A 23,521-nucleotide genomic window follows, 5' to 3' on the forward strand; every position below is an offset into this window, starting at 1 on the left:
GTTGACCAGATACTGCAAGTTCCCTGGATTCCATGTGTTCAAGAAATGTAATCACTGTAAATACTGTTTTATATTTACAACTGAATCAACATTGAATTGATCTCAACTGAACAATGACTCTATTGTGTGCTCAACAGCAAAACCGGTCTGTGATTGCATCAATGAATCATTATTTTCCTGTTTATCCCTTAAAGCTGCATTGAAACCATCTGTATTGTATGAAACGCTCTATAAATAAAAGTGGTTTGACTTTTGCAACTAAACTGGATTTAATTATTTTTGACCTATCAACAAATATTGCAATTCCTACTCTATAATAACAGTGTCAAAATACTGACCCATAAGGCCGATAATTAACCTTAAACTGAGAGCTGCTCCCAAATTGGTTCCCCAGAGTAAACTTCTCCATTAAGCCCACCCCTTTGTCTTATGACAGGCAGTGATAGACCCTAAAGTCATCACATGACATTATCTGTTAATTGAATGTCCCTTCAGATTACATGGATGAGAGGCTCAGATGAAAGTAGACATTGACTGACTGAAAGACAAAGATATATCGATGTCCCTGTACAGGAATTATGATTTTACAAAAATTCAAGCGATATCTTAATTGTGCGCCTGTATTTAAAACTGTTCTTAATAGATCATATCTGTTTTAGAGTTGTAAATTAGAAGTCCACTTACTTTTGAACACATAATATAATAGCAATACAATACATAGGTACCAACAAAGAATGGACTACATGAACCAAGTTTTGAAAAAATATATTTGGGATAGAAAAGTGCTATAGAGGAGTTAAAGATATAAAGAGTGGTTCTTTGGTTCTGAAGAGTGCTTCAGTCACCAATATAATGAACCATTTTTGAGAAATGCAAAAAAAAAAAAAAAAAAGTCAAGAGATGACAAACGTAAATTAGACAAATTATCATATTCTCATAGAGTTGTCATATACAATTCATATATAAAATGAGTTGCTATTTTTTTCTCAGCTGCACTATCCCTCAGTTTAAACTCATACAAGCAGTTTTATTTCTCCTGAGAAAAGAATGAAGACTCAGTACCCTTAAAGGGATAGTTCACCCCCCCATAAAAAAAAAAAATTAAATTGTTGCCGTTTGTCAGGAGCCACGGATATTAATTTTGTGTTCCTTGATATGCTTTTTTTATTCTCAAAGATGGGTAGCCAACAATTTGCATTTTATGTATCACCAAGGACCACAGTTTCAGCTTAAAATCTTCTTTACTGTTCTATTAGAACCTACTTCTTGGATGGCCTGATGGTGAGTAAATTAACAGCAAATTAAAAATTTTGGGTGAAATGTCCCTTTAATTATGCAAATTTCCATATGAACCTAGTTTTGTTCATTTGACATCCTGAGTGATATGTATTTCATATGAGCAGTCGCATACACTGTAATTAAATGCGTTGTCGAGAAATAGATATATATATATATATATATATATATATATATATATATATATACATATATATATATATATATATATATATATATATATATATATATATATATATACTGTATACTTTATATTTAGATTGATTTCATATAAAGTCAAAGATATGATTTAATATAAAGTCCTATATAAAATATATAACCTGAATTAAAATTATAATTCTGCCTTATCAAACTCCACTGGTGTGTTCTTTGTTTGCTTTCTCTTCTCCATCTTCCTGAATGTGTCGAGATCTCTGGGGTTTAATGATTACGTGATTAAACAGTGTGAGGCGTGGACTGTCTGGTCGCAGCTGCTTCAGGTCACTAGAGGGAGTGATGATGCCACGACCCTGAGGAGATTGAAAGAAGACTGATACATTAATTGTACAATAAATTTCCTAAAAATGACATGACGAGTGTTTGAACAGTTATGTACTGTTGTATGTTTCAGGAGTAAACTGATTTCAAATAACTATGTATTTTGAACAATTAACTGATTTTTAACAATTACCAGAGGTGGAAAGTAACGAATTACATTTACTCGCGTTACTGTAATTGAGTAGCTTTTTTGTGTACTTCTACTTTTTTAAGTATTTTTTTTAATCTGTAATTTTACTTTTACTTAAGTATATTTTGTTTGAAGTATTGTACTTCGCTACATTTTAAAACACATTAATTACTGAGGAAAAAAAAAAATCGCTCCCTGGAAGCTATGTCAGTAAATAATGGGCAGGAGGGCAAACTGGCGCTAAAATCACAAGAAAGATGCAGACGGACAAAACAGGCGTTAGTGGTGCAGACACCGCTGAAAATGAAACCCCGTCATATTCTGAAGTTGAACTCAAGGAAATGAAGTGAACCCCTGGCCATATGTATGCTCTATTATGCTGTGTAAAACTAGCAGTTTATAAAATCTCGACAAGACATCAACCCCACGTAAGCATATAGAGGTGAGCTAAATAATTGCGTCATTGCATTGGTGGTTAAAATGATGCTTTGACATTTTAGCAAGAGGTTTTGCACAAATTAGCCAAAAAGACTGGTGCGGAGTGTGCGATATATATTGTCTGCGATAATATCATAATTGTTGTTTTAATGATGTACGCGCGCATTTAGAGTGTTCTTTCACTGTGTGATTCAGTCTGTTGAAATGCATTTAGAATGAAATCAATCAAAATCATTTAGAATCAAAATCACACAAAGAATGCTGTCTTTTCCTCTAAAAATCATAATCACACACACACACACACACACACACACACACACACACACACATATATATATATATATATATATATATATATATATATATATATATATATATATATGTATATATAGATAGATCAGTGGGGATTTCTTTAAGACTGCAAGGGAAGCTCAGCTTCCCCTCTAATGTAAAAAAAAAAAACCCAACGGTCAAATATGTACTATTGTGTACTATCTCATACATTCCCGTAGCGTCACAGTGCATTTCCCTGTTGAAGCCGAGCGTCCATTGACTTCGATGGGGCTGCTTTGAACAGTTTTTTTCAGTGCTCCGAAGCTAGACGGTCATTGGATAAATGCTGCGATTATGTCCCGCCCACGGACGCTCAGCGTCTCTGGAGGTGAATGAAGACTGGGCTTCCGCGTGATGATTGGAGGATCTGTCGATCTCCTTTTGACTGACAGCGGTCTGCACCATAAGAAGTCGGCGAAGCTGTTTCACGCTCAGTCCCATGATCGCGGATTTCTCAAGTGTATTCGAAAGACAAACTGCGGCAATATTTCTTGATATTTGTAAAATGCAGAACCACCACAAAATTAAATTGGTAACTAAGACAGATTGAAAATGTGCGCGCGCACACACACACACACATACACACACACTATAGCCATCTAGTGGTTAAAGTGATTTATTACAATTTTTAAACTGAATTTCCCCAAAAATGGGCAAAAATCTTACATTAAACCTTATAAAATTATCCATGGTATCCCCATGTATGAAAGTTAGAAATCTGGGTCTTTTATGAAGTGAATTTTACCTGAAATGCTTTTTTCTTTTTTTGTAAAAAAAAAAAGCCTATTTAAATAAATATTTATTTATTTATAGAAATGTAAAAGATTTAAATCCTCCAAAAACTGTACAAAGTTTAGTAAAAACATAAATGAACAGAGTAAAATTATATTTGTAAAAAATTTAAATATTTTACTATTACAAAATGAAATGTTATTGTCTGGGGTCAAAAAGACCCCGAGTGTCACTACAAATGAAGACCATCAGAGGGTTATAATGTAGGCCGAAAATGAGCTTCCCCTCTTTGAAAGACCAGCAGCCGCCACTGATATATATATATATATATATATATATATATATATATATATATATATATATATATATATATATATTTTTTTTTTTTTTTTTTACAACAGGACAGTAAACTAAGAGACTTGCGTTTTAGACACCATATTGCCATTGTTTTTGCTCTATTTCTACAACAAAAATTTATTCCAAACACAGCCACCAAAGCAAAATTTTGCATCTCTGAGCAACATGACAGTGTTTCGTTTCTGAATGAATCAACTGTTTAAATGATTTGGTTCAATCGCAATGACTCACTTATTAACAGTGACTTGCTGACACATACTGGCCATTTTAATTTCACATTTAAAGTATCTTTTGATTTTTTTTTTTTTATAATTAAGTTTTTATAATTTCAAATGAGTATTCAACATTTTATGTCTGGCATATCAAAACATTATTCATGCATTTGTAACTGCAGGTTAAATGCATTCTTGTCCTGCACTAAACAGTGTAATACATCTAAATGCCGCGTCCGATGAAGCTTTTGCATTTCCTCTGTATTGAAAAGATGAGTTTGTTGATACTGATTTGCCAGATAACAGCCCAAATGTTTTATTATTCTAAATAACTGATTCATTTAATTAAAAACAACTAGTTTGAGATTAATAGACCTATCCCAGGGGTGTCAAACTCAGTTCCTGGAGGGCCATAGCCCTAACCCTGCTCCAGCACACATATCATGTAGTTTTCAAATAAACCTAAATGATTAGATTAGCTGGATCAGGTGTGTTTAATTAGGGTTAAATCTTAACTGTGCAGGACTGTGGCCCTCCAGGAACTGAGTTTGACACCCTTGGTCTGTCCCATTTTTGACTCCCTCCCACTGGTTAAAATGTAACTAAGTAATTTTTACTCTGAGTAAATTTTAAATGAGCTACTTTTTACTTTTACTTGAGTGGATTTTTTAGACTGGTACTTTTACTTGTACTTAAGTAAAATTTCATTAATGTAATGGTACTTTTACTTGAGTAGAATATTTTTGTACTCTTTCCACCTCTGACAATTACATATAAATATTTCAAGATAAACCTACCATAGGTTCTGAGGTTGTTAATATATGCTTCTGTAGAAGTCAACATGCTTTCAGGGCATTTTTACAAAATCTTGTTCATTGGCCCAATTCACGGTGAAGAACTACATTACCCACAATCCCTAACAAAGAACCACCAATCAGAGAAGACTCTGTTACCATGGAAATGTAAGCTCTGGCAAAACATTACAATAATGTAATTAAGTTGTTCTCCCTACCAAAGGGTATTAAATCTTAGCCTTAAGTCGCTGGGGTATATTTTTTGAAATTGCCAAAAAAAAAAAAGATTGTGTAAGTCAAAATTATAACATTTTCTTTTATGCAAAAATAATAATAATAATAATAATAATAATAATTAGGATGTTAAGTAAAGATCATGTTCCATGAAGATAATTTGTAAATTTCCTACTGTAAATATATCAAAACTTAATTTTTGATTAGTAATATGCATTGCCAAGAACTTCATTTGGACAACTTTAAATCTATTTTGATTTAGATTTTTTTGCATCCTCAGATTCCTGATTTTCTACATTGTATCTCGGCCAAATATTGTCTGATCCTAATAAATGGGTCATCAATGGAAAGCTTATTTCATCAGCTTTTGGATGATGTATAAATCTCAATAAATAAATAAATGACACTTGAGACTGGTTTTGGGGTCCAGGGTCACATATAATGTTTGTAAATAGTGTATACTGCATATTCAAGTTCATTCTAAGATGTACACTGACTTAAATTTTTACATACTTTTGATTTTTGATTTTTAAATCAGTGTTTGCAATATCATGATTATGTTGGTTGGTATGGTTCATGACTTGGTCTATAATAACAATATCTTACTGAAATCTTTTAGAAATCACAATTTAAATGAATAGGGAAACATACTCCCGAAACCAAGACAGCTGAAAAAGTAGGTGATCACTGTTGAGTATTACAAAATCCTGCTATTTAAATGATGGGTTTTCTTTTATTAAACAATATTTACACATAAGTCTGTTCTAAATGGTAAAAAGTCAGTGTCTGTATTTAAAAAAAATTTGGAGGACAGATGCTGTGACAGATGGAATTGACTGAGATAAGATGAATGAATGCATGACTAAATGATGAACAGATTGGTTGGATGGATTGATGGGTTTTACTCACCGTTCCTAAAGAGACGAACGAGAAGACTGGGATGCAAACCATAGGAATGACTGTGAGCAAAGGTGCCAACATGTAACTCCAGTCCGGCACAAACTGATCAGATGAAGATACTGACTTTATACCCAGCAGGTTATACAGCAGAGTTGCCTGTGGGGTCGGGGGGGGGTTACTCAATTTGATGCAAAACTTAATTCACGACACAAAAATCTATACAATATCCTGACCATACTTCAGTACAAGACCTTGAGGACCTGCAACACTAAATATAATTGCTCAATCACTGAATTCCTCATTCATTTGAAAATACCTTATGTATAAAACTGTCTGCTAAAAAAATTAAAGTTCTGTAATTCAAAATGCACATCTATTTTAAGTAGCTACTGTTTGCCACTTGTTCTTTTTAAGTGTTAAAAGTTCCATGAAATAAAAGAGACGGAAGTCTCCAAAAAGCTCCAAACCATGACCGATAAATAGCTTGAATTAATGAATGTATCAAAGGAATGGATGCATAGCAGGATGTCAAATGAAACATGAAGCAATCATCGATGAACTAATGAGAAAACAATAAACAGTTACAGAAGAGTGAGAGAGAGAGAGCTAGAGAGAGACGGAATGTGAACTCACAGCACAGATGAGAGGGGTAATGAAGAGCCAGCAGTACTTCAGCACAGGGAATGGTGCGTATCCTATCATATCCTCAATGTTGTCATAGAAACGGTTTGCACCTGCAAACCAGATATTTGCATCACAATGTTTTTTTTCTTGTTTACCTTTCTCTCATTTTTTAAATGTTTGTCTTATTTCAGTTATTATACACAGTGTTCATTTTTTGAGTAGCAAACTTTAAACTCCAGGGGAAGTTTTATGAACAAAGTATAAACAAAAAATGTTCAATACTCACCCATAATTGATAATTCATATTATAATGTAATTACATAGTAATAAACATATAGTACAACAAGTAATTGCTGTAGTGTAGAAACAAATTATTGTATTAAACATTATTATAATTTTTTTCGTTGGTTGCATTGAGGGAAAAAATATGTTCTTAGAATCAGAGTGAAACAGCATTCACAACCCATTTTACTGTATTAATGTGTCACAGAGAAACAAGCTATTCAATAAGAATTAAAATAAAGAAAATAAAGAGATAAAAAACATGTACTGTATGTGTATTTTAGCATCTCTTACCATAAACCCATGCGACAACAATCGTCTCAAAGCAGGCGATAAAGAGCAGGTTAGTTCCACTCGGGCCGTAGGTGTCCATCACAGTAAACAGATGGAATCCTCCCTAAAATATAGTATGCTGTAAAGTACGAAAATATCTAATATCTACAAATATCTATTTTCTTTTTTTTTCTATACCTTTGTGATGAACGGCAGACCCAGTAAGAAGCAGATGACGGCGATTGCTAACACCAAAAGCTCTCGCCGCTTCCTTAGAACTCCAGGAAATAGGTCTGTGAGAGCTGTGGCTAAACTCTCCACACACACAAACTTCAAAGGACATGAACATAAACCCTCACACATTCATCAAAATGGACATAAGACTTGTGGAAAAAATTATAATAAAATATAATGTTATGTGATCTTGAAAAACCGTACCTGGCTGTCAAGGCCCAGAAGAAGTACCATAAAAAAGAAAAGAACAGACCAGAACTGGGGTCCAGGTAACAGAGAGAGGGCTCTAGGATATGCTATGAAAGCTAGTCCAGGACCTGAAAAGAAATCAAATCAAATCAGATCAAATCAAAAAATTTTCATTATTGTTGCAATACCCTAAAACATTTAAACAAGTAATCTGAAATATTTCATTCATTAATTACATTTAACATTTTCTTTATAATACTATATACTATATTCTATAATTATGTTGTGTCAAAAGCAGCATTCAGACATACATAGGCCACAAGTGTTGGTCTGAGATGCTCTCTTGTGGTGGATAGCAACATAGCAGTACACAGTACACAGAATCTAGTAGACTACAGTTTGCAACTAGACGGATGTACTGTTACATCCTCTAGAGTCAAAAATCTGGGTGTTATATTAGACAGCAACTAGCCTTTTGAAAACCACATTTCCCATGTAACAAAAACTGCATTCTTCCATCTAAGAAACATTGCCAAGCTATGAAATATGTTACCTGTTTCTGATGCAGGAAAGCTAGTTCATGCATTCATGACCTCTAGACTGGACTATTGTAATGCACTTCTAGGTGGTTGTCCAGCACCTTCAATAAACAAGCTAATACTCTGGAATAGCCTTCCTGATAATGTTCGGGGTTGAGACACACTCTCTCTGTTTAAATATAGATTAAAAACGCATCTCTTTCGCCAAGCATTCGAATAATGCATCTCTTAAATTGTGAGTGTAGTTGCATCTGATCAAATGTGCATTCTTATTCTTTAGCTTGGGTTAAACTGATTAATTTTACTTTGTTGGATCAGCAGCTATGCTAATGATGTCTCTATTTGTTTCTATGTTTTGCTCTGTAACAAGGATTTACACAAGCTCCAGTCTGGATCCAGAACACCTGAGAAGAGATGATGCTGACCCTCAGAGGACCTCAGATGATGCTAACCCTGAATCAACAAACTGTACATAACTAACAAATATTGCTACAAGTGTGATTGCATCATATAATAATTGCTGTTAATAATGTTCATCGTCTGGCTGACTACGTCTTGTATTAATTTTTCTGAAAAAACCTGTCATATGCACATAAATTGACAGTCACCACTTATAAGCTACTACTAAATATTTTAGAAACTTACTTTTCTGTAAAGTTGCTTTGTAATGATTTGTATCGTAAAAAGTGCTATACAAAAAAATTTGAATTGCAAGAGACTATGACACGCTACATGGTCAAAAGTGACCATGCTTGCAGATGGATTGCCAGTTTATCCTGAAAGTGTTCAGTGAGGTTCAGATCTGAGATTTGTGCAGGTCTTTCCCACTAGAATCAGTACTTGATGTACATAGAGGCATAAAAGTCACCAGGCTCTTTGGTGCGCCTCACTGCACTGTAAATGTTTGTTTAAGGAGACCGAAACAGTGTATGTAACCCATTATTTAGAAGGCAGTGTCCACATGTTTTTTCCTTGTATAATGTAGACCCATATAGAGCCCCTTAAAGTGTGGAAAATGAAATAATGCTTTGTGAGGAGACACAAAGTTTGTTGAAGGAACACAATAATTTTGAAAGCGATTACAAAACAATCTTTTGTGAGAGAATGCAAATAATCTCTATGGTTTTGTGAGAAAACATTTTGTGAGAGAATGCAAATAATCTCTATGGTTTTGTGAGAAAACATAAAAGTTCCATGGGGGAATGTAGTGCTTTTGTAAGCATATCCAAAAGCACTGAAATAGAATTGTTCCTCCCATCTCATATTTTGTTCCATAACCATGTCCCCTTTGGGGCTGCATACCCATAAATAATCCATTGTACTATATTATATCTAGACAGCTTATATAGTCTCATCGTAACAATATTTACCTGATGATGCTATTTCTTCCATGGGTAAACCTAACTGATGTGCCATGAACCCCAGAATAGAAAAGACAACAAATCCAGCAAAGATGCTGGTGGATATAGAAATAACAATAAATGATGAAATGCAGATGACTTAGATATGTATCAATGGGTGGGGTGCACTGACTTGTAGCAGTCATTGTTGTATTTGTTATAACTGCCCAGCGCCGTTAGGACTCCTTGACACACAGCGTAGGAGAAAAACACCTGAGTGCCTGCATCACGCCATACCTGCGGAAAATGAGTTAAAGATGCAAAATAAAATGCATTTCAATTTTGGGGTGGAATCTGACCTGAACATTTTTTATGAGATTCACAAATTCACAGTAGACATCCAGTTTTGATTACAGCAGTTTGAGCAATGCACTCCTCGAATGGGCCTCTAGTCTGCACATCTGGTTACTATAAGAAGGGTTAGAGGGCTGACATCCTCCAACTCAGTTTCGTAATACTAGTGTTTATTCACTTTTCTTAGACTCTATATACATGATATCCAGCTATCTATTTATACACACTTCCTGTGTGAGTACATTGTCTCTGAGAAGACAAGGCAAGTGAGAAAGAAAATGAAATATAAAAAAGAATCAACAGTATAATATAATATAATAATCAACATAAATGTCTAAATATTATGAATTTTTATACTGTCCTACAGTGACACCAATAGATGCAGTTTGGATGGCATCATCTACATGCATCCCTTAAGCTCAATGTATTCTCATTGAAGCCCCAAAAAGGGTGAAACTGTGATTTCGGAGTTAGAAGGAAGTTAAATCGGGCACTGATTCTGATGTATACTGATCTTCTACCAAAAAATACAAAAGTAAATAAAATAACTAAATAAAAAGGCCCGAGTGAGTTTTTGAGTGAGTATCCTCAAAAAGGATAACACTGAAGAAGACAGACGATAAGTAACAGAAACTGAGAGCTATAAAGACAAAGGAACTAATATATACACACACAACAAATCTTTCTAGTCCTCAAATCTGATTGGCTGAGAGCCTGTTCCAGGCATGCAATATTCTAGTCACAACAACCGTTTCACCATTTGTATCACACTGCTTGCAGTATTTTTCACAGGAAATGTCAATGGCAGGCACCCAAATCCACTATAATTTTAGAAATAATACTGCTTTTGTTGTTGTTGTTTTTTGTGTGTGTGTCATGGGATGTAGTTTTAACAGTTTTTCAGACAAGAATGTAGTTGTTTGGACTTAAAATATGCGGTTTGTTAATAAAGATAACATCTACTTAAAAATTTTAGAAACTCCAGGGCATCAGCGTCATTAACCCGCCAAGAGCAGCCTCACCTCGGACAGCTCTTCTGGAATCTACCACTGCCTCTGAAGTCTCTATAGAGGTTAAACATGACATCTAATTTGTTTTGGGTAAATCTAATTAATCTTATTAATTCGGACTCATTAATCTATTATTTTTTCCAGAGCAAATAGATTTGGCTGAAGGCAAAATCCCATCACGTTATATTTTATAAAACTTTACTGCTGTGTATCAGAGCTCTGCCTTTGTACATTTGACTGAATGGCTAAGTAACTTTTATGATGGTTGTTGTTGTTTATTAATTAATGTTTTATATAAATAATAGTATTTCATTGATAATAGTACTTGGTTTTCAGAAACGCAGAAACAGTTACTTTAGTTACTCGTGTGATATTGTTCATCTAATTATATAAAGACAATTCTGTTCCATCCATCCATTCTCCAAACCACTTATACTCTGTAGGGTCGCAGGGATAAAAATTAATAAAATTATTTCCAATGCCAATGCTACAAAAATATCAAATAATATAAACATGAATTCATATTAGTTTCAGAAGCAACAAGCACAGAGTGTTTTTGGCTTTGCTTCTTCATTTCTGAAGTCTACCAGGCCAAACCAGTGATAGTAGAGGGCTGGAGGACACCCTATAACAACCCTGTGATTGTTACACAATTCCAAGATCTCTTCTCTGCTGCCTCCCTGTCTCACTTTTACAGCTGCCTTGTATAAATCCAACAAACTTAGTTTTTACACCTCCCTACTGTACTGCATGTCAAGAACAAACCCCAGAAGACAACTGTAGCTCCCCTCCAAAAACCAAAAGCACCTCCCTCGCAATACAAAGAAAATCCCTCTCTAAGAAAATAGTTGTATCAGTTGCATTGTGAAACTCCTCTTACAAAATTTCTCTTTGAGAAAACAAAAGTTACATGTTTTGGTGTCTGTGTGCATCTCATTTTCCCTCTAGTTACACAGACTCAGAGATACCCACTATGCCTGAGGCTATCCCTGTCTGGGGGATAAAGTCATTATAGTCAATGGGTTCTTAAGGCCATTAATAGGTCATTTTCTTGGAAACAGAATGCTCCTTTATGTATTACGATCCAACAAGACCACCAGCATAACCCGGATTTACAAATTTGGACTTTTCTACACATGCCACAGAATACTTATTGTTTTACGAGCCATCAGAGCAATCTACTGTTCCATGAATTAGACCTAGCATGGAAAACACATGACAAATCTTACTATACAAGAATGCTAGACTGCCATCCAACTATTTCAGAATGCTATTTTGGAATTACAGCTGTTCCAGTACTAATACAAATATAAACGTGAAATCAGATTCCTTCTAAATGCATATGTATGGGCTTATTGTGTATTTTTACATCATTCCAAAATGTGCACATCATTCCAAACTGAAAATGCTTGTCTTGGTTATCTTATTCAAAATGTAATCTGCATCTGAAACATCTTTGCGCATCTTTCATTCATCATTTTTGAATGATGCTCAGTATGGCTCAGTAAGGTATGGTACGGCTCGACTCGGCTCGATTTGCGTTTCCACCTCAGTTTAGTACTGCTTTACAATGGGCGGGATTATTCACATATTGTTATTGTTATGCCACCTCTACTGCCGCGTCTTGTGAAAAATTATTTCATCGCCCTGTCAAGCTCTCGTTGTATCCACTCCTCTGCTATTAACGAGAGGAACATCTGTTCTTCCTCAAAAGACAGCGGAACAGTCTTTTTTGGGTTGTTAAAAAAGGTGTGCTCTTTCAAAACAGTTGCGTTCATTCCTTCTCTGACTGTGCTGATTTAAATCTAGTGGTTCTTTTGGGTTTTGTGTCTCAAGTTCAGTGACGCAGGTAGTGACAACTCTCTCCAGCCAATCCGTGATCAGAAGAGTTTACGCATCACTTGGAACCTCAACCAAAGTGGTACTAAAAATGTGCCAGGTACCAGGTACTGTACCCACAGGAAAACCCCCCAAAAGTGAACCGTACCGTGCTGTACCATGCAGTGGAAAAGCACCATTATTAGAGATCGTCCAAGTAGGAAGGTTTTGGCATATATTTCCATGCCATAAAATTGCATCTTGAAACAATCAACCGCTTTGACTCACTGTAATTAATTAAAGCGATCATGTATCTCCATCAGGTCCACAAGAAATAGTAGATCATTGGAATTGTCATTTTAGCATACTGTATCGGAGACATTATCAATTCTAACCTCAGACACTACTTTGGACAGATAACATGCAAAATTAAAAGTAGGGATTGTGTGCACTTACATCAGGATTAGAGAGTTTACTGATATCAGGATACAGATAATAAGTAATTCCAGTTGCAGCTCCTGGCAGAGTCACTCCTCTGATGAAAAGGATGAACAGCATTAAGTAGGGGAATGTAGCTGTGAAGTACACAACCTGCAAAAACAACACATACATATCATGTATTTTATCTGAAAAACAATAACATGAAACTGGCTAAAAATTTTGTACATTGGTTGATGCCGATAAGTGGTGCTAACATGTTAATAGTGTTTGAAAATAACATACTCTCCTAACTTACCAAAAGCAAACCTGAGATATAGTAATTAATGGCACAGCCTTGTCATTTTAGCTTATAAACATCTTTTAAACTTTTATTATGATTCATGTTTCATGGGAATTTTACCAGTTGTACCAGGTGCACTACTGAGCAAGTTTACGACATTGGAAAAGCCATATTTGAAACCAGTTATGTGATGCACATCATGCAAATCATGCACAATGGAAAAATAATATATTTTGAAGTCAAATCATAGCATTGTGGAAGGATCTGCTTAAAATATGTTTTGCTACAGTATGTGCTTTGTTGCTGCTAGTTGTTTGCTAAGCTGTTAAGCATGTTCCTATACAGGTGCAGGTGCATGTGGAGGTTGTTCTAGGTGGTTTCTTGAGTGTTTATGCAGTTGCTGAGGTGTTATGGACTGGTTTTAGTGTTCTACTACATTGTTGGATGCTGTTGCAATGCTGTTGCTAAAATATTCTGAATGACTGTTAGCATGCTACTATTTGGTTGCAGGTTTATTGATTGGGAATTGCAAGGTGGTTGCTAGTGTGTTATGGACGTTTGCTCAAAAAAGTGCAAAGATTCCAGTCCCTAACTATGGCTCAAGTCCTTCATTGTAAGTCTATTGGTTTTGAGTGTTTGTTTATAAGAACATGACATTGTTTACTCTTGATTATTTCACTGGCAGACAGATGTGCATGAGTATCAGCTGACCTTGCCTGTGGTCTTGACTCCTTTAAAGATGCAGAAATAACAGATGACCCAAGCCAAAAGAAGACACATAGCAAGATCGCCATTTACACTCCCCAGAGCATTACTGTTCGCCACCCGCAACATACGATGGCTGAGGGTAGACACAAAAACACACAAATATTATAAACAACACTTTTTTTTTAGTTCAATATATGTAAAGTCTCAAAGTCTTAGATTTCTAGTTTAAGGATAAACCTAGGCCCAGAAACCCAAATATACCCATGCTACATACAGATTTATCATTGATGTTATTTAGTTTTGTGGGATTTAGTTTAGGAAACTGCACAACCTATAAACATCGTTTTCAGTGAGTTCACTTGCTCTGTGGTTCAGCCCAGATTTCTCAATATCCAGTGTCTGCCTGATGAAACATTAAGTCTTTGTCTCACAGATGTTGGATGTTTTTCATTTCCCCCACCCTTTTAAGGGTAGGGGTTATCTCACTCATAGTCTAAGACTTGGAAGAGAACTAACCCTAAATGATTTGAGCTTTCTGACATTACTAAATACTTTCGTAAGTGACAGTAAAGCAGTTTCTGTGTTGTTAAAATGGGAAATATGTATGTGTTTTATAAGGAGCTATTGCTGCCTGACACTGTATGACTCCAACCTGTAATGTAATGTAATTATAGTAATTTTCTAATAAACGAACAAACAAATAAAGAAGTTTTGTATTGTAACAATCAAAGTTTCAAATTGTTCAAAGAAATGTGCATCAGTACTAATGCATAAACAGTATTTGAAATGCTTAATAGCAAATAATGTAACTTACAACCAGTACTCTTGTTCTGGGGAGACCAATTTAAAAGGCGGCCATAAAGATGCATTTTGAAAACTGATGAAAGAAAGACATATGGAGATTGTAAGTTCACCACAGCTTTTCAAGGACATTCTTTTCAACCAAAAGCAGATGTTTCTTTGTTATGATAAGCAAGAAACACTAAAACCTTGTTCTTTTTTGTTCTGAAACACAGTGTAGAAAGAAAAATAATGTAACTAAACCTTCACTGGTTTGCTGATTTAAGATTGTCTAGTTGGTCTCGAAATAACATTTTAAGCTATTTTCTTTCAGTGGCACATTAACAGGGGAAAAAAAGCTTATTATATGAAGAGCTATATAATATAACAGATTTCAGTGAAATGTTAAAAAATCTCTATTAGGCCTTTTTCACAAACAGCTGCATCAGTCTGTGTTCTTTTCATTTTCCTGTTAGGTGAGTCCAAACAAAGAATAAATGTTTCTTGCAGTAATGAATGCATTACAAAAGGGTCTTTGTTTAGGCAACTTTTCCATCAAATGTGTTTGCAATCTTCTAAAGCCTGCATTCAGAGAACATCTTCCATGACCCTGTAAACATCCGGGAGAACAACAGAAGTGTTTTGATTTTCTACTCGGTTCTTAAATGAGGTTACCTCGTGCTGTAGTTGCTGCCATATTTATCCGTTTCATTGTAGAGGAAAGACCAGTCAGCGTCAGCTCTGTGTAAACCTGTGTAGGTAGCATTTATATTGTGGCAGTCCGCTGTTGATAAAATGGGAGATCATAGTGAGCTAAAATTGAGGTGGAATGGAAACAGTTATTTATATTCAAATTGAATTTATATTTGCAACACTATTATTTTTAACATGTATATTATATATGACTATTTCTGTATTTTAGAAAATAACAGGAGAATGTATCACCACTGTTTAGAATAACTAATTATCTGTTATAGTAAATTAAAAGCAAGAGATATTTTATTTTTATTTTTTAAAAAGGCTATATATATATATATATATATATATATATATATATATATATATATATATATATATATATATATATATATGGAAGCCTGTTTCTGGTCTAGAGTAATAAAAATAAAAAAGTATGACTTCTAACTATGACTATTTTTATTTATTTTTTATTGTAATGGTGACTTTATTGCTTGTTGTAATTGGAACTTTATATTTCACAGTTACAACTTTATTTCTCAGAATTGTGTTCTTGTAATTGTGAATTTGCTTATATATTTATGTATTTTTGCAACAGAACTTTTGATTCTCATTGCAAATTTATTTCCTGTAATTGCGAGTATAAACTGCATGTCTCATAAACTGTGGCTTTATTTCTTGTTGTAACTGCAACTTATATCTCAAAATCACAACTTTACTTCACATGATTGAGACTTTATTTCTCATAATTGTGACTTTACCGCTTGTAATTCCAACTTTATTTCTTGTAATTGTGACTTCATTCACAAAGTGATCTTGTATCTCACAATCCCAACTTTATTTTTTTAAATGTTCGGCATATTTCAATATGATTTCAAATCTCCTAACTGCAGAAACCAAACTTTTATTTCTCGCAATTGCAATTTTAAATCCTTAATTATACAGTATTTCACGATCTGATTTAATTTTTTTACTTTGAACGATATCTCACAATGATTTTTTTTTATTTTTATGCTGGTGCATAAACCGAGAGAGAAAAAAAAAAACCTGGGCAAGTCTGAAATTGCCTGACAGTTATTCAGTGTCTTGAGCTTATATGAATAGAGTTTATAAATGCATTACATAATACATTAAACCACACCTGTGTTCCAATAATTGTCACAGGAAGTCCAAGGTAGAGTACTCCAAAAAGAGTTGAATAGATAAAACAGAGCCCAGGCCAGGACCACAATGTAATATATATTCAGATAAATCACTATAACTTGGGAGGCAACACCTACACCTGTGGACACAAACCACACTCTGTGAGGAAAAAGCACATGTGCAAAATAATTCACAAAGCACAGTACAGTTAATTCCAGCAATTCAATACATGGACTTTTATGAAAGCATAAGTCACCTTCAAACAAGGGGCAGATTTTTCGCCAAGCAGTGATTCCCCCTTCACTAGTGTATTGACCTAATGCTGTCTCAAGGAAGAATACTGGGATTCCACAAAAGAAGAGGAAGATGAAATAAGGGATGAAGAAAACACCTGGAGAGTCCATAAGAAAAATCAGTTATTAGTCATAATCTAAGGTGAAAATCTTGTTTTCATTATCTTTAAGGGTTGTAAAAGAACACAGCAATAACATATCATTAAACATCATGCAATGTTATACTGTAGCTTCTTTTGATCACATTTGAATAAGGAGCTCGAGTGTAAATGGTAGCAAACCGTTTGGATTTACATGATTCATTTTTAAACAAATATAACTTGTGCTTACTTATTTTAATAAGTATATACTTATTAAAATAAGTAAGCACAAGTTATATTTGTTTAAAAATGAATCATGTAAATCCAAGCGGTTTGCTACCATTTACACTCGAGCTCCTTATTCAAATGTGATCAAAAGAAGCTACAGTATAACATTGCATATATTTTTATATATATATATATATATATATATATATATATATATATATATATATATATATATATGAAGAGTTAATTTGCAAACACACTTTTTTAAACTATTTTCAAAAACGTTTTATACATTGTGCATTTTAATTAATCTCAACCAGTTGGGTTGTTTCAAGTAAAAATAACAAAAACAATATAAAACAAAATAAAGCTAACTAACAATAAAACACAATATTAATATAACAATAGAAAACATAAAGGTTTTTGAAAAAAAAAAGTTATCTTTTTTGCCAAAATAAACTCTTCATATATATATATATATATATATATACATTGAAATATTGTCTAAAACATAAAAAATAGATTTATACAACAAATACAATAACAATATTTAAAGCACAGATGAGTGAGATGAGTTCCCTGACAAAGTTTAATTTATTGGCATTGAGATTTGAATAAACCCCTAAGCCTTAGTATGAGCAATTGTAAGTGTAGGCACTCAAAAAAAATAAAAGGCATTTGCTTGGGGGAGGAGAGCCATGATGTGTAACAAAAGTTGGTTCTGAGCATTGCAGAAGAACATAGTGGTCTATTGATTGAGTCAAAAACCATGGGGTTCAGTTCTGATGTGCTGAATCTTAAAGGTCAAATCCATCTCTCTGTGCCCCAGGCGTATTGCCTCTTTCTTTCTTTCTTTTTCAATGTTACACTTCTTCTTCAACAGTCCTGCTTTACAAACCTCTTTCTCTTTGACAAACTTTCACTTACCCCCTCCGTTTTTGTAGCACAGGTAAGGAAAGCGCCACACGTTCCCCAGGCCGATGATCTCTCCAGCCATGGACAGCAGGAACTCAGTCTTGTTTGTCCATTTCTCCCTGGCCTCGGGTCTTTTTTCAGCGCTCCCTTCCAGGCCCTCTGTCTCCTCCATAGCTTCCCCATTAGCAATGCCTCCATCTCTTCTCTCCTCCATGGCTTTTATCTATCTATATGTGCCCCCTGTGAGCATTCAGTTTATTGCAAGTTAGCCTATATATTAAAAGTCCATCAGCATGCAGAACAATGAGTCTGCATTTGTGGACAAGTTCTTGCAAAGCATTCAGTGTTTTTGTTTTAATTTTAGTCAAATGAATGCATCAAGTATGCTTTTATTCGGTAGAAATAACTTAAACATTTAGTGTAAAATGTGTAAGTCTCCTCAAAAACAAACTGTTTGGCAAGAAATGGCAATTAATGGATGTTTACGTGAGATTATTAAATTAATTGCATTTCCCAAAGAGAAATTATACATACCAGAAACAGTTTACAAATGTAGTCTATAATAATTTAAAATCTGTAAAAAGAAATGTTCTTGGACTTACCAAAGTCTGTGGTCCGCTCTCTCACAGGCGTGCGCAGAGCGTCAGTGTTCAGAGTGGAGTGTTCTTGAGTGAGTGAGCGGATCGCGGTGAGCGCGTGAGGGCGTGACGTATGGGGTGTCACGTAGCGCTACAATCTGGACTACACGCCATGTCAACATATTTTACTTTTTTTTTCTAATCTAATTTTAGAAGTGTTCGTGTTTGTAACCATTATAAAAGTATTAACACTGTCATTTATTTATATATATATATATATATATATATATATAGTGTCCATTGGAATGGTCAGCACAATGGTATTTTTTGCATAATATTTTTATGAGTTTCATCTTTTTACATTTTGTTTCATTATATTTTATCTGAAATGCAGTAAGCCCGCTATTTGCATATATGTACAGATAGATAGATAGATAGATAGATAGATAGATAGATAGATAGATAGATAGATAGATAGATAGATAGATAGATAGATAGATATCCACTCCACAGTAACCTCCTCCAGAGGCAAAAGCGTATCTCCTTCTTTCTTTCTTTTTCCCCTCCCTTCAGTCGTAGTTGAACAGCGCATGATGACGTCATGGCCGGCGAAGGCGGAAGTGGAGCGAACAACAACCAGAGATTGAGGAAAACGAAACATAAACAGAAGCTCGAGCGCAAAGATGTTTTCTCGAATTTAGATCAGTCCAACATTTATTTATAACTTTAAGAGGAAAGGGGCTTCTTCGAAAGGTATAGGTAGTGCATAAATACGCTTAAATGCTATTTACAAATGACTAAATTTGATCATCCCAGCATATTTGGTAAACAAATGTCTTGCATGAATGAGATCGCGACCGGTGAAAACAAATAAAATATACTGGATGAGTAGATTTTAATGGGGTGAACATAAATAAAATGTGTAACTATATTTGACCATTTCAGCATGTTTTAGTAAAGAAAATATCTTGCTTGAATGAGATCGCGACTTGTGGAATCAAATCATAACAACGCTAGTCATTATAAAAGCATGTTGTCATTCACTTAAAAGGTGGCCAGATGGACATGTTTGTGTTTTTGCTTTGAAGATGAACAGTGAGGCCACTGTCAAGCATTTGGAGAGCTCAGAAGACCTCCCGAAGCCCACTGATGAAGAGCCATGTGAGGAAGAAATGGACACATCAGAGGCCAAGTGGCGCTGGTTCTATCTTGCCGAGTGTGGCGTCTGGCATACGTTTGAAGTATGCACTGCGTTTTATATAACTGCAGTCTGATAGATTAGACTAATATGAATGGCAATTCATACATTGACTTTTTGCTGATCACATCATGCTGTTTTCCTTTTCACTTACAGGAAGTTCCCAGCACAGGTTGTTCTGTCACCAATGAGCAGATTGAACAAAACTACAACAAGAATCAGCATGCTTCAATGGACTTCTATACTGCTAAATATACATATAAATTAGACTTTTCTGGTTGGTTACCAAACAAAACACAGATTATTTATCCAGATTTGTGGTCATAAATGGCTTGGGGTGTGATGTGTGGCATTACTGTCATCTCTGTTTTCAACTTTTTAATCATATCACTAGCTATGAAACAAGTTAATGTAACAACTGGAAAAGAAAGGCCAATCAAAAGGGCATTGCATTCAGCTACTGACTTTAGGTAAGCTCTAGCTTTTTTAAATGTAACATTTATATTGTACATCATTATTGTTTATTATTTAAAATTATTATATACCCAAAAAAAAGGCTTTTCAATTTCGTATTTCATAGATTTATCTGTGATAACCCAGCCCTTCCTGTACCCAGTCACTGGGAAAGAGTTAATACAGAAGAACCCTATCAGGTATACAAAGATAAAGTAAAGTTAAACGTAATGACTTTTAATGACACAGAATGACTTTTGACTATGGCGGTTTCCTTCCAGCTCATTGCTTTATGCAGAGATACGTTTGAGTACAAAGAAGTGGCCCGGTTATATGAGAGAACCATGAGCCAGCCCATCAAATCCATTCAAAGAGTACAAAACCTGGACCTGTGGGAGTTTTTCTGCAGGTTGGCTCTTTTTTCAATATTTGAAATAATCTTAAAGAGGATTATTTGTAAATAATGTCTGTCTATATACATTTAAGCTTATCACAAGACTTATTTATTTATATATATATATATATATATATATATATATATATATATATATATATATATATATATATATATATATATTTATTATGTAACATGTTTTAAACTTTTCAGTTATTGCAGAATTCAGTTTAAATTTATGTATATAAAAACATAAAAATGTAAATGTGTTACAGGAAAAAGGCCCAGCTGAGAAAGATAAAACGTATTATAGATGTTGAAGAAAAGATGCTTTTTCATGGAACCGGTCACAGTAACATACAGGCCATATGCACATACAACTTTGATTGGCGTCTCACAGGAAGCCACGGTGACGTCTATGGCAAAGGTATAGTACAGAATTTGTTCATTAATTGGCCTAAAATTGAAAAGGGTGTCATATTTAACGTATCCTTTTGTCAATCCAAACCTGTATGACTTCTGTATTCCATGAACACAATAGACATGTTTATAGAAGGCCACTTTTTGCCATAAAAAAAAAACATGCTTAAGTCATAATTATGATTTATGAATATTATTAAATTCATGCATTATGAGATACTGAGTCACAATGACGAGATGAGTCAAATTTATGGCATAAAAGTCATTATGAATTACAATGCGGAAATAAAAAGACAAAAAGTCTACAATTTTGCATTAATTATGACTTTCCATTTTTTCATCTCAATTAAGTCTCAAATATGACTCTTTATTTAAAATTTATGACATATGTCAAGCTTCCTTATGACTTAATATCTAAATTCCATTTTTATTTATCTCTTAATTAGTGAAAAGAAGTTGTGATTATGAGAGAACTTTGGAATAATTGACTTTAGTATAATTCGGGATAAAAAAATCAAATATGAGTATAGAAAGTCATGATCACATTATTTTGGCTTTTACTCATAATTGACTTTATTATTATTATTATAGAATTGTAATAATTATGCCATAATTTTGATTAAATGAAAATTATGGATAACATACCAAAGAATGATTTCGTTTTCCTCATGTAATGGAATTGAACATTTGGTAACACTTTAGAATAGGTAACACTTGTTAGCTATTAACTATGACATTGTTTATCAATAAATTCTTAATTTGCTTAATCTGCTTATTAATAGTTAATAAGGTAGTTGTTAGGTTTAGGTACTGGGTAGGATTAGGGATGTAGAATAAGATCAAGTAGAATAAGGCATTAATATGTTCTTAATTAGCAATAATAAATGGCTAATAATCTAGTAATACACATGCTAATAAGCAACGAATAGGTGTTACCTATTCTAAAGTGTTACCGAACATTTTTGTTAAAAATTAGTTTGCCTTTTTTTGCCAAAAGGTTAAGCATATCGCTACTTTTGATTAGATTTTGATTCACTTGATTTCATTATGTCTTCACAGGAAGTTATTTTGCACGCGACGCAAGATATTCAAGCAAGTTTTGTCATTCGACGAGCAAGCACAACTTTATCCTTCAGAGACATGGTCTAGCGCCCCCTGTTTTCCAGAGCGACCCACCATACAAGTGCATGTTCCTGGCACGGGTTCTAGTTGGGGAATACACGCTGGGTCACCCCCAGTACTGCAGACCCCCATCCAAAGACATGAGCATTGCCAACTTTTTCGACAGCTGTGTGGACGACATGATGAGCCCGAAGATCTTTGTAATATTCGACACCAACCAGATCTACCCGGAATACCTGATTGAATTTTACTGACACCAAAGACCAAAAGGAAATCAGTGAATTTTCAAAAGAATTAACAGCGTTTTCATTCTGATGAACGAACGGCTCTGTGTGGCTGTGGCTGGTTATTGCAAAAGTGCCTTTGGTGAAAAAACTGTGTATGGATAACATACTTTGTCTAGGGGGCAGATTTAAAACATATTAATGGTTTATATGAATTATATGATCAATTTTATGTTTTTTTATAACATTCATTTATGATACAAAACACACATTGAAATGTATTTATATATGTAATGATATGAAAAAAAAAAAATTATTTGGAATTTGTTTGCATGAAATAACTTTTACGTTATTTACTTTTGTAATTTCCTGCAATCCTGTCTTGTGGAAAAATGGCGCTGGTAGAGTGTGACTCCATGAAAAGTATGTACCCTTCAAATTTGCACATGTAACATTTTATTACTATTATTTTTCATAGCCTACCTCTCCACAATTCTACCTCTTCTCATATATTTTCAGAAGACAACAGCAAAGAAACTCCGATTGCCAAGAGTTTTTCAACATCCATTTGTTTAAAATGGAAATTGAATAGACGTAGCGACAGATCATTTCTACCATATTGTGATGTACATCCAAATGAAGCCGATTATCGGAAAAGAAGAAAAATAAATTTAGGGTGGGGAATTGGTTCTATCCAATGGTTGTTGATTGGATGGAGGCATATCTAAAAATGTTTTTTATTAATACTTACAATGTCTAAATGTTTAAAACAAATAAATAAAACATATATGTAAGAGTCATTCAAAATAAGATGAGTAACATGCATTTAGAAAAGACAAATCATGAAATTCTAGAACTACGCGTATACTACTAAAAAAAAATAATAATAATAAAAAAAAAGTATGTCCCATTCATTGATTACACATTTTGCCTAATTTACTT

At 34.1% G+C, this 23,521-nt stretch overlaps 1 protein-coding gene and 1 pseudogene across 1 annotated transcript; one reads left to right on the forward strand and one right to left on the reverse strand.

Moving 5' to 3' along the window:
- Positions 1–1,515: 1,515 nt before the first annotated feature.
- LOC132105920 (sodium- and chloride-dependent GABA transporter 2-like) lies at positions 1,516–18,424 on the reverse strand (annotated as a pseudogene).
- Positions 18,425–19,377: 953 nt separating this feature from the next.
- LOC132105923 (protein mono-ADP-ribosyltransferase PARP11-like) lies at positions 19,378–23,373 on the forward strand. Its single transcript, XM_059511463.1, has 8 exons — positions 19,378–19,521; positions 19,857–20,009; positions 20,123–20,243; positions 20,361–20,436; positions 20,547–20,619; positions 20,701–20,828; positions 21,089–21,240; positions 22,293–23,373. The coding sequence occupies exons 2-8, from the start codon at positions 19,857–19,859 to the stop codon at positions 22,607–22,609; spliced, it is 1,020 nt and encodes a 339-aa protein (XP_059367446.1). The 5' UTR covers positions 19,378–19,521; the 3' UTR covers positions 22,610–23,373.
- The last annotated feature ends 148 nt before the right edge of the window (positions 23,374–23,521 follow it).

Source organism: Carassius carassius, chromosome 26 (assembly GCF_963082965.1).
Source record: "Carassius carassius chromosome 26, fCarCar2.1, whole genome shotgun sequence".
Taxonomy (NCBI): Eukaryota; Metazoa; Chordata; class Actinopteri; order Cypriniformes; family Cyprinidae; genus Carassius; species Carassius carassius.